The following is a 16489-nucleotide window of genomic DNA, read 5'->3' as shown; positions in this document are numbered from 1 at the left end:
AATAGAAGTTTATGAGTAAGACTATCAGGCATGACTTGGATAGGCGTAGGTAAAATAAAAGTTTCTACCTTAATAGGCAAGGTTATAGTACCTAAAGATTGTTTAGAAACATTTCCAAAGCCATGAATAGAAAGAGAATCAGGTTGAATAAGAGAAGGTTCCACATTAATCTTATGCAATAAATCAATGTTAAAAATATTAAGTCCAGATCCACTGTCCACTAAGGTTCTTCTTATAACATTATCATTGATAAGAACACCAATCATAAGAGGCTCATATTGATTTTGAACTTCCTTTGAAGCTAACTCATCTTGTGAAAACACAATTTGAGATTTAGGTTCTTTCATAGGATCAATCAAAGAAGTCATATTATTAGGTGTCATTGTAGGTGGGACATCTAAGTTTATTAAAGAATCTTGTAATATTCCATGATGTGTGGATGAAGTTTGGATTAAATCCCATAGAGATATCTTTGCAAGAGTGTCTTTAAGTTGTTCAATCATATCATACTCTTTACCGAGATGTTGTGATAAATGAGGTGCCGGTGGAAGAATAGGTTGAGTAGTAGGAAGTGAAGAAGGAATAACTAGAGAAGGATTAGGTTGCCTATTATTTATTGTGCTATATGTGTGGGCAACTGAATTGTAACTCTCTTGTATGATTTGATTGGCATATTCATAAGGACTCTTAGTGGGATAACCCCCTTGCATAGTGATAACTAGTTTGTTAGGAGTGCAAAAGGTATCTTCACTATAACCACCTTGAACCTCAAAAAGAGGTTTATTCAGACCGATTGAGAATTTCAAGGAGGACTAGAACCTTGAACCATGAAGAGGGGTTTATTAGGTGTTTCATTCACATGTATCATATTGATCAAAGACGATTTGAGAAAATATGAGGAAGGTCTAGTAGAGCTAAAATCATTAAGTTATTCATAAAGAGGATTAGCAACCTTAAACATTTCTTTGTGAATAGGTTTTTCTTCAGATTGAATGAAAGGGAAATCCTCATAGAGGGGAGTATTAAGTAACCTAAGACCATTCTCTTGTTCCAAAGTATCCTTACAAGGGGTGTACATTTTAGGAGAAGGATCTATATCATTTATATGAGGGGGATTATTGATAGAAGTGTTGATAGTCTCTTCTTGCACCAACATGCTATCATGGATAGTATCAATTTTGGGAGAGTGACTAGCATTGGTCATTAATGCTTCTTTAGAGGGAAGCTTATTGAAATAAGGTATAGAGTCACTAGGAAAGGTAGACATCATATCATCTTATATCACTAAAGAATCCACATGGGGGAGGTACTCTATAGGAGAAGGATCAACATTACTCTTCAAAGCTTCATCCTTGAGAGGGAGACCTTTGAAAGAAATATCAATAATCTCTTCTTGAACTAGGGTATCCTCATGAGTAGAGCCAATTTGTGGAGGGGAGCTATTATTAAGGGAATTATCAATCATATCACCCTCTTTTACTACAATATCATCCTCTTTCACCAAGGTACTTTCATGGAGGAGGGACATATTAAGAGAATAATCAACATCATCATCCAATGATTGATCCCAAATAGGAAGACCATTGAGAGAAGTGTTAAAAATATCTTCTTGCACTATGATGTACTCATAAGTAGGGCCAATTTTGGGAGAGGGAATAACACTGTTTATTAATGCTTCATCTTTAGAAAGGAGAGCATTAATAAAGGTGTTATTGAAATTGTCCTCTTGCCTCAAAATGTTCATAGTAGGATTGTTAGGAAGGGGGTGAAGCATTAGAACAATGTCTAAGAAACTATTATGATGCAAAGATAAGTTGGTTGAAGGGCGATGTATCAAACAAAGACTGAGGGCATGGAATGGGGTTTGGGGCAATGCATTGAAATTTTTTTTGTCAACATGAAAAGGTTTGAAAATGTACTTTTTTTTGTTTTGTTTACATAATGAAATGAAAGAAACAATGCAAGTACAAGAATTAAACTAAATGTCTAAGCAATGAAACAATTATGTGATTAACTAAGTGCACGCATATGAACTAACCAATACAATTGATGAAAGTTGATAGCCTATATGTTAAAGAGAAAAACACAATTAATGCAAGTGTAAGATTGTTAGGTTTACCAAAATGTGATGGTGAAAAATAGGATCAGGTAGGTTAAGACCATTGGAATATGAAAGAGCCTAAGGAAGCAATCCACTTTGACTAACTCTTGTGAAATAGATTCAAGGAATACTTTTAGAGTTTTTATTCCTTTGTTGATATAAAAGAGAATGTGCTAAATATGGGAGGATGCAAAACTATGCTAATGGGATGAATGAAAGCAACTAGAACAACAGTAACAATAGACTAATAATTGAACCAAACTGAGATAACAAGTACATATCAAAGAATGGAATTATGATATTGAAAATTGAGCTTGAATTGGTAGGACCAGGGCACTAGGTTCTCTAGTCTGAGTAATTGTACTAAGCTACAAATTGGGAGACCTATTTTTGAGTTTGTGTGAGATAAGCCTATCAAATTTGGAGCCAAATGAGGAGGACAAGGGTGCCGGGCAGTCTGGTCCCTGAGATCTAAGTCCAATTTTTGATAATGGGTCTGTGCATGTTCGTTGAGATCTCCCAAAAATTGCCCGCTCCGACGAAAACCTATAACTGCACTTGCAAGCTGGAAAATGGTGTGTTTGTGGCTATATAAGGTTTTGCCTTAGTGAAACCCCTTGTTTTGGTGATTTCCACCTCCACAAATAGCCATTATAATATTGAAAAGTTTGTGTGCCCTAGAGTCTCATGTGTTTGTAAGATTCGTATTGGCTAGCATTGAAACTAGAGTTCTAACCTATGTTTGAGTAAAAACCCTAAAATGAGTGTAATGTAAATGCTTCAAACTACAAATGCAATGTAGATCTAAAGCAATGTTGTAAATCTAAAAATGAATGATGTGTAGATCTAAAACTCACATAGATATATGAAAATAACATGAAACCATACCAAACCCTAAGGAAAGGCACGAGCCAATCAACAGTCGGTGATCTCCTTATTATTCTTCAATATCTCCTAAGCTTCCATGAATGATGAAAAAGATTGATAAAAACTTGATAAGTGATGAATTTTCTGATGGTAGTGTATATGATGAAAATGGAATGGTAAAACTATTGTAAAACCACAAAACATCCAACCACATAAATCCTAGTTCTACAATCAAGAATCCACCATACACCAATGAAGAATCTAAAACATACAAATCACAACAAAATAGAAAGATTATACCACTCACATGCTTAGTAGGGTTTGATCTCCATTGCTTCCTATCTCTATTGATCTTGTTTGATATATTTGCTCACAGATTTTGTATTGTGTGCACAAGAGCTCAACAAAGAACAAATTGTGGTTGTGAAGTCACTTGATTGCAAGAAGGCTTGATTGCATATGTCATTAGCTTTTTGGATTACTATTATGAAAGGATGAAGGAAGCCTCTTGCATAGAGGATACCTTAGAAAATGAAGGGATAAGATTGAGAGGTGAAATAATAAATGGTCGACTAGGAATAAAGGGTAGGTAAAGGAAACAATAAAATATGAAGGGGGTAGTTAAGAGAAAATTAAGAGATGAATGACAAGTGTCATGAAGGGAAAAAGCTAATGAATTAATTAATTAAATAAAGATCTATTTAATTAATAAGTGAAGTGAGACTAATTAAATAAATAAAACATTTATTTAATTTAGGGAAAGGATAATTAAAATAAATAAAAATATTTATTTAAACAGGGAAAGGCTAGAAAAGGATAAATGAATTAATTAAAGAAATAAAAATCTAATAAATTAATAGAAGGCTTAGGATAAAATAATTAAATAAATAAAATATTTATTTAACTAGGCTAGGACAATTTTAGGTGTCTATAGGTAGACTTCACATAAAACTTGTACTTTCACTTCACAAAAGGATCTCCTTCAATTGCTAGAGTTGGATCCCTAAATGAGGGAAAGAAAAGGCTATATATATGAAACCCTAACTTTAATTTCGATAATAGGCTAACTTAGAATTGATAAAAAATAACACAAAGCGAGATTTGAACATTATAATACTGCCAAATTAATCTCTCAAAATTTGGGGAGAAAAAGTTGGAACCAGAATGGTGGGCATTTTGGTCTAGTCGACTTTTTTTCTAAATTTCTAGGGATACAAGATATCATGATTACAAAGACAAATCTAGCACGATAGGTCAATATAAGGTGTTTAGATATGCGAAAATGTGCCTTGAAGATGGGAATTAGGACATTATTAGGGTCAATTAAAATAAAATAAAATGGGCGTGCTTAGGATTAAGGGCTCAATTTTATGATATGTGAATTGATGAGAGAGGACTTTATATTTAATTAGATTAATAATCAAATGCCTAAAGGAGCCTTATAAATGCAAGATGAAATGGGACACACTAAGGCGGGTTCTAACCTGAGCATGGAATTGGATAACCCTAATTAAGGGTGTACAATTTACGAAGCTACACTTTGATTATCCTTTTTACGTCCTTCTAGAGGGTCATGGAGGTTGAGTTTGGCCTTCATTCTTAGCCAAAAATGCTTCTCATTTCCTCTCTAATCCATGTTTTTAGCCTCCACTTTTGTCTTCCTTGTTTTCTTCATGTTGAAGACTCCCCCTAGGATCGATGGATTTTTATTCAAATTGCATACCCAATTCTAGAGAATGTTTTTCTCCCTATATTCATTAGATACATAGATTAATCATATACCAAAATTGAATTCATCTTTATCAATAATGACCCATACAACCCTATTTTAGGGAGAGTTACCATATTCTAAGGTATAGTAGGCCTAGCTATTGGAAAGTAGTGTGGTTACCCCCCCTTTGCCCTTCTTATGATTGTAACAAACATGGAGGTGTCTTTCTAGATGTAATTTAACTTGTTTTCAAGCGTAAATCTAGTATATTTCACCTCTTGTAGAATTATTGCATCCTTACCCTTTTCCATATTAATAAACCTCCTTACAATATGCTTCCTATCTGAGGATTCTAGTCCCCTTAGAATCCACAATATACATTTAAGCATCACTATATTATATTGAGATTTCATTACCTTTGAGTTGCCCCTAAAGCTATTGTAGCATTTATGGTGCCTATCTTCTGATTCTAGCCTTTTGGAGATTAGCTGTGAGATACCGAGGCACATTTTCTTTCTTTTATGATTTGTTGGGAAGTTCAATTTCCCTTTCCCAAAAGGTATACTTATTGATATTCTAGAGCTTCTCGTAGCATGGGGTGAGTGAGATGTAGGAAAAACTTGTCCAATAGTAATCACTTTCTTACTAAATGTGTTCCTTGCTACTGTAGGATCCTTGGTTTAATCAAAGTTGATGCCTTCTTCAATTTTACTATTAGAATCCTTAGGTGGCTCATAATTGGTAAGTTGGTTAGGAACTACTTATTCTATGCATACCTCCACCATATAATCCCTACTATCTCTTATGTTAGACATATTCATAGATTGGTTCTAAATTTGGTTTTCCTCATATCTAGTGTCAGTCATAGACAAAGAAGTGTGCTATTACATAAGAGAATATTGAGAAGGAACAATAGAAGGAGGAGCTAGAGAAGCAGGTTGAATTGACATCGATGTTAACTCCTCATTCTTATATTTATATTAAGCCTTATAAAATAGATCATTTTAGGGTAGCATGGATCCAATTAGAGAAAGCCAAAAATGGTCTAAAGAGAAGCCCCTTTGTGACACAAATGGTTTATATCCAATATCCTAAATAGCCTGTAAAGTGCCATCATGAGGAAATTTTAGACACTTGGGGACAATAGAGGCAACATAATCCATGGGAACTAGCCAAGAAATGCATAGCTTCACTCTGAAAAAACAAGACTCTATAGTCATGACAAATGCAGTAGAAACAACCTTAGTTCCCATAAGGATTGAAAAATTAACATACCTTAAAGGCAAAAGAGAAGGAACATCATGTGTATGAATGGTGGACTTCAACTCATGATATCTAACCCTATGCAATCCATTAATGAAAAGGGTCTCCCCTATGATCATATTGACTTTACAGATGGGATCAACCATAACACCAATAATAACATTATAATTCATTTGATAAAGAATGTATAGAGGAGAAGGCTCTCCATGAAATGACTAGTCATTAAGTGTGAAAGATATATCAAGTATCTTAACCTTCTAACTCAGAGGGGAGATCAGAGTGATAGTCACCATATTTATATATGGTCAATCATTAGGTGGAGGACAAGAAGATGTAATGATGAAGTTGGAAGAATGAGGAGGAAATGGATGTGTACATAAATTTTCAATTCACTATTAGCTTGACTACAAATTTCTTAGAGTTTTGTTTCCTATCATTGATCTGGATAGTCCCATTTTCTATGTAGTCTTGGATGATATGTCTAAGACACACAATGTTCAGTGTCATATCCTAGCACATAATGATATTTCCAAAACTTAGAAGAGTCACACCAAATAGGATATGCCTTATTAACTAGGAGCAATCTAATCTTTGGAAAGGTAACTAGGGGTTCCTTTAGCAATTTTTTAGTATGCTCAAATAGGAATTAGATAGTTTTGTATAAACTCGATTGTATTGTGTCCCAAGTATGCTCGTCTTAGTTGGCTAAGGAATAGTTGTCACATTAGCCACTAATTTTTTTTTCCTAGACCCTCCAAAAGAAGATACAACTCCAAATTATCAGTATGAGAGCTTAAAGAAAAAGCTCCAAATTGAGTCAACATATGCTAATAATCTCAAAGTGCAATACATAGATTCACAAAGGTAGGATAATTCACCAAAGATGCTTTCTCTCTTAATTTCAATTGCAAACTATCAATGAACATCCTTTGAATGTCATGGTCAGAGAGGGCATAAGGAATCTTATAATAAATAGATTAATATCAAGAGACAAAGTTAATGAGTTTCTTGTTGGGTTGTTGCTTGCAATCAACAAGGTCAACAATGGTGACCTTGGAGCCATTATTTTCTTGAAACCTTTGCAAGAGTTCTCATTCATAAATTGGTGAAAAGAAAATATGGAGTAGGGGTGCATTTAGGTTATGTAAGGCAAGATGGTTGCAATGATAATAGGAAGCAAGTGAAGATTGTGTGGCCATATTTTGCAATAGGAAATTTAGAAATACATTACTTGGCGGGGGAGGTGGAGAAAAAATTCCCATACTAGAATAAAACTAAGTTGAGGAAACATTGCCCATGGTTGCATTGAATGCAAAAGCATGAACTATGGAAATGGGAATGGTGGAGTTAATTGGAGGAGGAGGTATGTGGCACTTCAAGGGATTTTGAGAAACATTGATTCCAAGAATGAGAGGACTCACATATGCATTAAATATTTACCAATAGAAGATAGATGATTATTTGTATGATTAATATCAACCATACATACGTATACCTTGAGCATCAAGACAGTCAAGTGGGTACTAGTGATGTTCAAATGGGTATTCTAAGGAGGAGGAAAATAAATTGAATAAGAAGAAACATATGTCTCAACAATATGTGTCGATGCTTGAAGCAACTCAATATCCTTGTGATTTGAAATGAGCAAGTCTCTTAGATTTACAACTAGAGGGGTGTCTTGAGGTATTATGTTAAATTGTGATTAAGAGAATCTTCAAAATCCCTCAAGTTATCCTCTAGGTAGTGTATCCGATAAAAGGAGATCCTAAGAGCATATTCATGGTCGAAAGGAGGAGACTCAGGAGGGGTATTCCCTTGAGAGTTAGGCTTAAAATTTAAGGTAGAAGAATTCCCAATGCCTGGTTGAGAATTGAAGGGATCATAATTTCTAGAGAATTTCAAATTGGTTCTAGTGGGACTATATCGGTTTGGAGGAATACTAGCTTTCAAACTCCTTTTAATTATGTACCCAAAAGTAGACTTGATCGTAAAACTCACATAAGAGTATCACAATGTGCAACCAACTTAAAAAATGAGAGAAGAGGAGAGGACAAAAACTTTTAAAGTTAAAAGTTGTTTGAAAGGACCAAAATGTTTTACAAGGTTTTGTAGAAGGTGAGTTTATTCGAATTTCAACTCTCCATTTTAGAAAAATCTTCAAGTAACTATGGCCTTTGAGTTTGTCAACTACAAATAACTAAATATTAGTTTTAACTAAGCATGTACAAACTGTCTAAAGTATTTAGACACTAGAAAACAAAAAACATAGACCACATAGGTTTCTTTGGTAGCTTAGGAAGTTCTCTACCAAAGACAAATAGTCAAGGATGACAATGTGACACACTAACATCCTATATGTACAAAAAACTAGAGTTGTCTCAGAGAAACATAGAATGTTCAAGCATCGAAGACTATAAAAAAGGAAATACACAAGGACTATGAAATACTGAAATGAAAATACTAAACATAATTCAAGTGATTAAATGAGAAAGAAGAGATAGAAATATGTCACTGAGAGATATTATTGAAGTTGGACAACAAGATCAAAAGCTTCTTTGTATCAACACCTACCCATAGAAGATGAACTAATTTTTTTCGGGCAAATGTGTTAAGAGGTTTGCCTTAGTCGATCTCTGTTTTGGGGTTCCCACCTCCATAGATAACCTTAGACAAGATCATAGAAATAGACATAAACTAAATAAGAACAACATGCTGATAATATTAAGACATTATACGAAATAAAATCTCAAGGTGTTGCTTCCCTCAAAACCAAAAGCAAGATAGCTTGTTGGAGTGATAAAGAACAACAACCCTTAAGACAATAGTGACCTTTTGAATGATAATAGAAGAGTTTTGCAAGAAGTCACAATGCGAACAATAATGACATATTCTTTGAATGAATAAAATGCAAGAATGGAGTTATAGAACACAAAAGACTGCTCAATAATGAAAACTAGCTAGAATGAAGTTCCCAAATTGTCAAAAGATTGAAAATATGGAAATTGAGGCAAAATGAGAGGGTTTAAGCAATAACCTACAACCCTCAATATCAATGCAAGTTGGTAGAGGTGTTACACTACCAAATTTCAATAAGTGTAATGTCCCAATGACTAGCATATTCACATATATTTGCAGGATGTTGGCACGATACATGGGATGTCTTTGCGACACACATACGTCCAAGCACCATCCATACCTAACAATTGACGAATTGGGCATGCAAGGTGGCAAGGGGCATTTTAGATCAAGATTAAGGTTTATGATGCATAATTGTCTTAATTACAACTAAAGGAAAAAATTGTGTAATGTGAAATTGCACGGGATGCAATTTACAACATCACAACACCATTTTTAAATTATTGATATTTATTTCATACAATTGACAAAATGAGTTGAATTTTCAAAATTATTGATTTTAGTGAACTAATATGCTAAAAATTAGGACACACTATTGTGTTTTCACTTATTTTATTAAACTTAGTGTAGGCTAATCCAATTAAATGCACACAAATAAAAATAATCAACTTAGACTAATCAATTTAATGGGTTGAGGTAATGATAATTTACACTAGTAATTACATGCAATAAATGTAAATAGAAAATAATGTACTTGGCTTAATAATTGATAAATACACTAAATTTGATGTAGATCTGTTAATCTTGTATGTCGTGGAATGAGAAACAAAGAATAGACTTAGATTGGTACTCACCTCTAAATTAAATACTCTTTTCATTTTATACAAATATGAGTTCGGGGATCAAGGATGAATTTGTGATTTTGGATTTATCTTGTACTCATGAAATTATATTGTGATATTTGAAGAGTTATTTTCTCCACCTTACCAATGCAACTAGACTTCTTTTTTGTTTTATGATTCTTGTGCACTAATAGTGTTTATTAATATCTTAGTAGGGCCATCTATATGTCATAAAGGACCATATTCTCCTAGGTCAACTTGCATAAACGTATATAAATATTTGAAATAACAATCTTCATTCATGCACATGCCTTTGAGAATACTTATGTAGATCTAGATTCTTTTTATTGCATGCATCATCTGAAATGTAAAGTGAATGAAAATCAAATAATGCTATCAAATTCTGATTGATTTTCATGTGTTAAAATGAATATATTGAATGCCTTTAAATACAAGGACGTAACAATAAATTGCACAAATTTGTATTTAGTTATATCTTGGCGAAAAAGATAAAAGCGAGAGTTGACTAAATTTGGACTTGGGTATGATGAATTTACAACCATGACAATGTCCCCAATGAAGACATCTAACACATTTTCATATTTATTAATTAATTAAAAATAAATTAAAATGCAATGTATTTTAATTTTTAATTAATTAATAAATACAATCAAATGTACGTTTTGATGTTTGGATAGATAGGATGGTTCTCAACTATGAAGTAATCTTGAAACATGAAATAGACTAAATCACATTAAATAATGTGTGCATAAAAATAAATACATACATACATATACATGAAGAATTAGTAAATATGGATAATATATAAGAATGCATTATAATAAGAATGGAAATAAGAATACATGTACTAGATAATTAATGTAAGAGGAGAAAATTATACTATGTATTGGATATGTTTTCATAAAGATAAAATTAAATAGAAAATAACATAAATATACAAATAACTCCTAATTTAATCTCAATTTCTAGTTGACCAACCAAGAAAAACTCGTTTATTGAATCCAAAAGGCAAAAACAAGTTTTTGGTTTCCGGCAGTTAAGCCAAATTTTTAGACTGAAAAGAAAGAATACGCTCAACTGATTCACTTGGGCCACCATGAATGCTTCAACGATCCCACCTGAACAATGACAGTGGTCATTAATTGTCTTTATTCAATAAATATTCAATGTCCTCGTCAACAAACCAGCAAAAGCCAACTAACACGGAATAATTATAGCTCAGTGTATACACCTTTTCTTTAATATTCCATCACCCTTAACGTGTTTGCTTTGAATGAAAATCACATACTGCCAATAACCTAGCATTTAGGTCTTATATACATACCATGACAATAAAACATGAGGAGGTCAGAATTTCACTGTTAATGAACACAATCAAAACTGTATTTTGAAGGGTATGGATGGTAGTGACAGTTTTGACACATGGCATACATTGTTGGTTGGTGTTTTTGCATGGAGTGCAGTGTTTGTTGTTCTGAGGAAGATAATGTGGAATAGGTCATTTGATTTCTGCAATAGACTTGTGTCTATGCTACATGTGGGTGTGGCTCTTTGGCTTTCATCAGCTTCTATTAAGGATTGGAGGCATCCCATACACCCTTTGGCTTCTCCTTCTTCACCATTGCAGGTATGTATCCTTTAAGCTTGAAGTTTTATTTATATTTTCATTCAACAGATTAACAGAAGCTTCGTGTAGTCTTAATCATTAAGGAAGCGTACCTTTTTAACCTCCTTTTAGGCCAAAATAGTCTGTATCAAAGTTAATGCACTTCTTTAGTAAAGATCGTTGCTTAGTTTTAAAAATTATTTTCAAGTTTTGTTTATCTTGGTTTAAGATTTCATCTTATGGGTCAAAATCTACATATCTCTGTTATATTTTTTTAACCTTAATGGTTGGTTCATATTATCTTTTACAACTTCTTGCTCTGTCATACTTATAATTGATCTGAGAATAGTTTTTTTCATATCATTTTCTGCATATATAAAAGAAACTGGTCTTAGTTGTGATCTGCTTGCTAAGTTAGCAAGTCCATCAGGTTTTATTCCAGTTGAATGGTCAGAATTTTTTTTATTTGAATTGTTATTTAAACTTCATATTTTAAGCTTTGATTTGTTTAGATGATTTATCTGAAACCAAAATCACGGTGACACTGAACCCTGAAGAACAACTTTTTAAAATAAAATTTCATAATTGCTTTTTAAGCATGTATGGTAGTCTATGGCCACCACAGAATATATATGATTTTTCATTGCCTTTTGGTCTAATATTCTTATATGTAAATACCAACAGGCCAAATGATTGCATGAAAGTTTGAAACAGTATGCAGGACATATTATTACTTACAATTGACCCCCACAATGATGTCTCGTTATTTATTAAACTATAAAGTCAGCAATGAGATGCTTTTTCACTGGTGAGATGCCTTGAAAGCCTCTTCCAGGGTTGAAGTTTTATGGAGATGCCCTGGCATCAGGTGGTTTATCTGTACTAAGCACAAGTCATTGGTGAACTTGATGCAATAGATAACCACTTATCATGGCTTCTTAACCATATTGCAGAGGGTGGACCAACATGTATATACCATATGTAGGGATCGAGTAATTCTTCCTCAGAGTAAGTTTAATCCTAGGGTCATCAAGACTGCCTTCTTCTGTCTATCAACTTATATGCTCCACACCGAAGAATATCTCCACTGCCAAGATCAAACTTGAATACCCCAATAATTGTAGTTTAGCAGTTTGAACCCTGAGTCTTCATCGCCTCAAATTAAATTTTTTTTCCAATTATCTTAGGGAGGCCCTTTGCCATCAAGTGGCACAATGTTGTGCTAGGTTGCATGCACTCGGTCAATCTGATGGAATAGGGTGTATGTTGAGAAAAAAGAAAAAGAGATTTTATTCTCAAAATCTGCCCCCAGTATTGAATATGACTGAGATACTTGATTAGCTAGTATCTCAATTAGATCCAGTAAGACCCACGAAAAAGAGAAGAGTGAATGTATTTCAACTACGTGCACTCCCTGTGGCCTCCTGAAAGTCTGTCAAAGACTTCTTCAAATTCAGATGAGATTTTGAAGTGGGACATGACATACAATTTGCAAGTTCAAGATAATTCTGCAAAACATTGTGATGTGCATCAGGGCTAGCCATTTCCTCTAAAGGTTTACACACAGTCTTCCACGACTAGTGTTTCTTTCACCATTTCTACTGACTTAATGCACTTTATAGAATTCTAATGGACCTCCATTCAGAAAAGTTAGTACCTGCCTTCGCATAGGTTGACATGAAGGCTGGTTTGTGAGAAGTCTGATCCTCATAATCAAAACCTGAGAAAGGATTTCCCAGATAAAAAACATGAACGGCAGGAAGAGAATTGTAGTCTATCATGGCCCTGGAAAAGTAAGTGCTCTATTTATATCTTATGGAACGCAAACTTGAGACAGTGCTATTACGTCAATCTGTGGAAATCAATCATATTAATGAAAATTTCAACATTTGAAAAGCAAAGTCTTATAGTTAGACAGCTCCTTGCAGATAGAATTTTCAAACCTTAGATTTCTTTTTCTTTTTCAAAGAGAAAGCTATTAAAATCAAACATATTCACAGCTGCATGTATAAGTAGCCATTTGTATGTTTCTTTTATAATCTTAAGTGCTCACATATTCATTTCCAAAGATTTCCCATTGGACAAATACGGATTGTCTCCTAATTTATTGCAATGTATTCACTTCGTATGGATGTCAAATGACTCTATTGAACAAATTTAGGTCTTTGGGAGCCTCACATAGTAACGGAGGATCCTATTATTTACTGTTTTTATGGCTTTGAGTCAGTCTCTAGTCAATAAATCCTAATTCTGTACAAAATTTGAAATTGTGGTCATAGATCTTATCAGTGTTCTTTCTTCATAACTTTTAAGATTTATTTATTACTGAATTTTCGAAGTCTGATAAGTAGCGCCTATTGAATTGCAGATTCGAGCATTAGCAGTGTCTCTCTCTTATTTCATGTATGATTCCATTTGTTGCCTCTTTGAGACTCCCATCAGCATTTCGAATTGCATCCATCATACAGTCAGCATATTGGGTCTCCTTGGAGGAATATATTATGGTGTAGTATGTTCTTTGACCAAATTTATCTAATCAATTTTTCATCATTCTGATATAGAATGCTAGAATACAAAAATCAAAGATTTATCAACAGAAAACTTGCCAATACTAGATGATTTCATTAGTGATTGTGATGTTTTCTTATGTTTGAATTCTTTTAATTACTATTTAGTATTTTGTTAGTATAGAAGTTTCGATAATGTATCAGTGTTAGAAATATTCTTTTGTATGTGGAAGAATTCTCAATGATTTTTGTGGTTGTGAAACGAAGATATTGCCATAGAGGAGTTTATACCTGTATGAAACATATTAACACTCACCATACCTTATCCAATCTGGATTGGATGGACAGAAACAATTGCAACTCCCAAAGTTGTATCTATTGTCATTTGAAAAAAAAGATTGATCCACTTCTCTAGGTACTCGGTACAGTCTTTCAAGAGATTGTCAAAATTATCAGGTAATTATAAAATTCATTTCCTTTTACATCAGTAGAATAACCTACGTTAAGCCTTGTGCAGCGTCTTCTTTTAATAGGAATCTTAGATTCATATGATCAAGAACTGTACACTCTTCTTTTAATAGGAATCTTAGATTCATATGATCAAGAACTGTACACTCATAGCCAATTAGTAAACTTCAGCTAGATTATAATCCCCCTAAAGATATTAGCCAAGTACTTCAGGATACAAAATTTAAACCAATTAGTAAACTTCAGCTAGATTATAATCCCCCTAAAGATATTAGCCAAGTACTTCTGGATACAAAATTTAACATATAATTAGATGGGAGTTCCATATCGAATATTGCTAAACATTTCAATACAATTAAAAACATTAGATTTCCACAATTCATATTGTTGACTGTTGTTTCTAGATTTGATTGTGTGATAGTTTTTACATCAACATTTCAGATCACCCTACAATGTACACTCATGTTGTAATCGATCTAGCTCATTGGTGGGATACACCATATACCTTGAGAATTTTAGCCATCATTTACTATATTAAAAAGGAATAGGAATTATCAAAAAAGGCGATGCTTGGAGAGTACTGTGCAGAGAAGACCTAAATGGCATACCTATAAAATAGTTAGGTGTTAATGTAAATGCACCTTCCAATGATGATTTCTAAAATCTGTGAAAATATAATTTATGAGTTTGATTATTTTACAATCTTACAAGTAAAATTCCAAAAAAAAAAAACAATTAAAAGTATGAAGTTTTCACAGTTCATATTAACAATCTATCACAAATTCCTGAAATTGGGTGTAAAATTATTATGATAGACATTTTAGATAAAACTTCATGATCAAGATTTTGTTGAACAGTTTTTATGGAGATGTGACTCTTTTTGTTTATCAAGTATTTTCAATTTTTTTCTATTAAGACCAAGACTTTGTTCATTTGAAAAAGCCAAGTTCTATTATGACATAATCAAGAATCTCATCTCTTCTGCCATTGTTTCAGTGTGGGTCAGAGTTGGTTGGATGTTTGTGGCTGATGGAGATATCAAACCCCTTTATGCACATGAGGGAGCTTCTCAAGGAGCTTGGTTACAAGGACTCAGATTTGAGTCTCGTAAATGACGTGAGTACCTTGCTAGGAAGAGTATATATTACATTAAATCATTGCCTTACAATATGTACATTCAAACTTCTTATGGAAAATAGTCTACTGTTCAAATTCGTACTGAACGGTTTATGAATTGCAGATCTGCTTTGCCCTCATTTTTAGTATTGCTAGACTCATCATGGGGCCTTATCTTACATATTTGACATTGACTGCAATCAATCCCTTCATTATTAAGGTAAGTACTAGGATGGCATGTATGACTTGGGCACCCTAATTTACTATGGATGAGAGCTTGAGCCCTTAGTCTTACCAACAAAAAGTTATCAGGTTTTTCTTATGCTAATAAATTATAATTGTTGTTTAATGCAGGCAACAGCATTTGGCTTACAGGTGGTCAGTATTTTCTGGTTCTACAAGATAGTCAGAATGGTGTACTACAAATTGTCCAAAAGAAACAGGATGGGACCGAAAGTTTCATGACTAGATGTAAGAAAGTGCATCATGGTTCAGTCCTTTCTACAGCCAACTGGTTAAACTTTTACACAATTGTTCAAAAATTGATCTTGCCAGATGGCCAAATAAATAAATAAAAAATAAGCAACTTTAATAGAAAATGTTCAAATATAATTGTCACTTTGCCAAATTAATAAGAACTTGCAGTAGTTCCTACGTTCCTTGATGAAAAATAACATATTAATATTTACATTTATTATTAGTTGAACTGGAAAGTTTCTGCAATGAAACTCTAAAAGGTTTACATTGTACAACTATAGCATATTTGTTTTTGCTGACACGAGATGGTATAGTGGCATAACAATGCATGCACGCTGCAATGTTGACATTATGCCTAAATTGATTACTGGGTTTTCTTATATTGAATGAATAATCTTCCACCTTGCCTTGACATATATTATGCCGTTATGTTAAGTGAGTCAATAAGCACGATTGTAACAAAATATAATGTCATAGAACATTATTATATTAGATTCTCTCTGAAAAAATGTAGCAGTTTTTGATTACACTAGCAGATGCAAATATATAAATTGTAGATACAAAGTCTGAATTTTTTTTCTAGTTTAATCATATCTGTTAAGTTAGCATTATAGCCAGTCAGTTTTTATACAAGTATTTCGAGGAGGATGTTTC

At 33.2% G+C, this 16489-nt stretch overlaps 1 protein-coding gene across 1 annotated transcript; it reads left to right on the top strand.

Annotated features, from left to right (window-relative positions):
• Positions 1–10924: 10924 nt before the first annotated feature.
• Positions 10925–16251, top strand: LOC131056803 (uncharacterized). Its single transcript, XM_057991077.2, has 5 exons — positions 10925–11288; positions 13636–13776; positions 15239–15358; positions 15483–15578; positions 15713–16251. Exons 1-5 carry the CDS (start codon positions 11058–11060, stop codon positions 15821–15823), a joined length of 699 nt encoding a protein of 232 aa, XP_057847060.2. The 5' UTR covers positions 10925–11057; the 3' UTR covers positions 15824–16251.
• Positions 16252–16489: the final 238 nt, after the last annotated feature.

Source organism: Cryptomeria japonica, chromosome 4 (genome assembly GCF_030272615.1).
Source record: "Cryptomeria japonica chromosome 4, Sugi_1.0, whole genome shotgun sequence".
Taxonomy (NCBI): domain Eukaryota; kingdom Viridiplantae; phylum Streptophyta; class Pinopsida; order Cupressales; family Cupressaceae; genus Cryptomeria; species Cryptomeria japonica.
The sequence above is the reverse complement of the archived record's forward strand: the minus strand, read 5'-3'. Positions and strand labels throughout refer to the sequence as shown.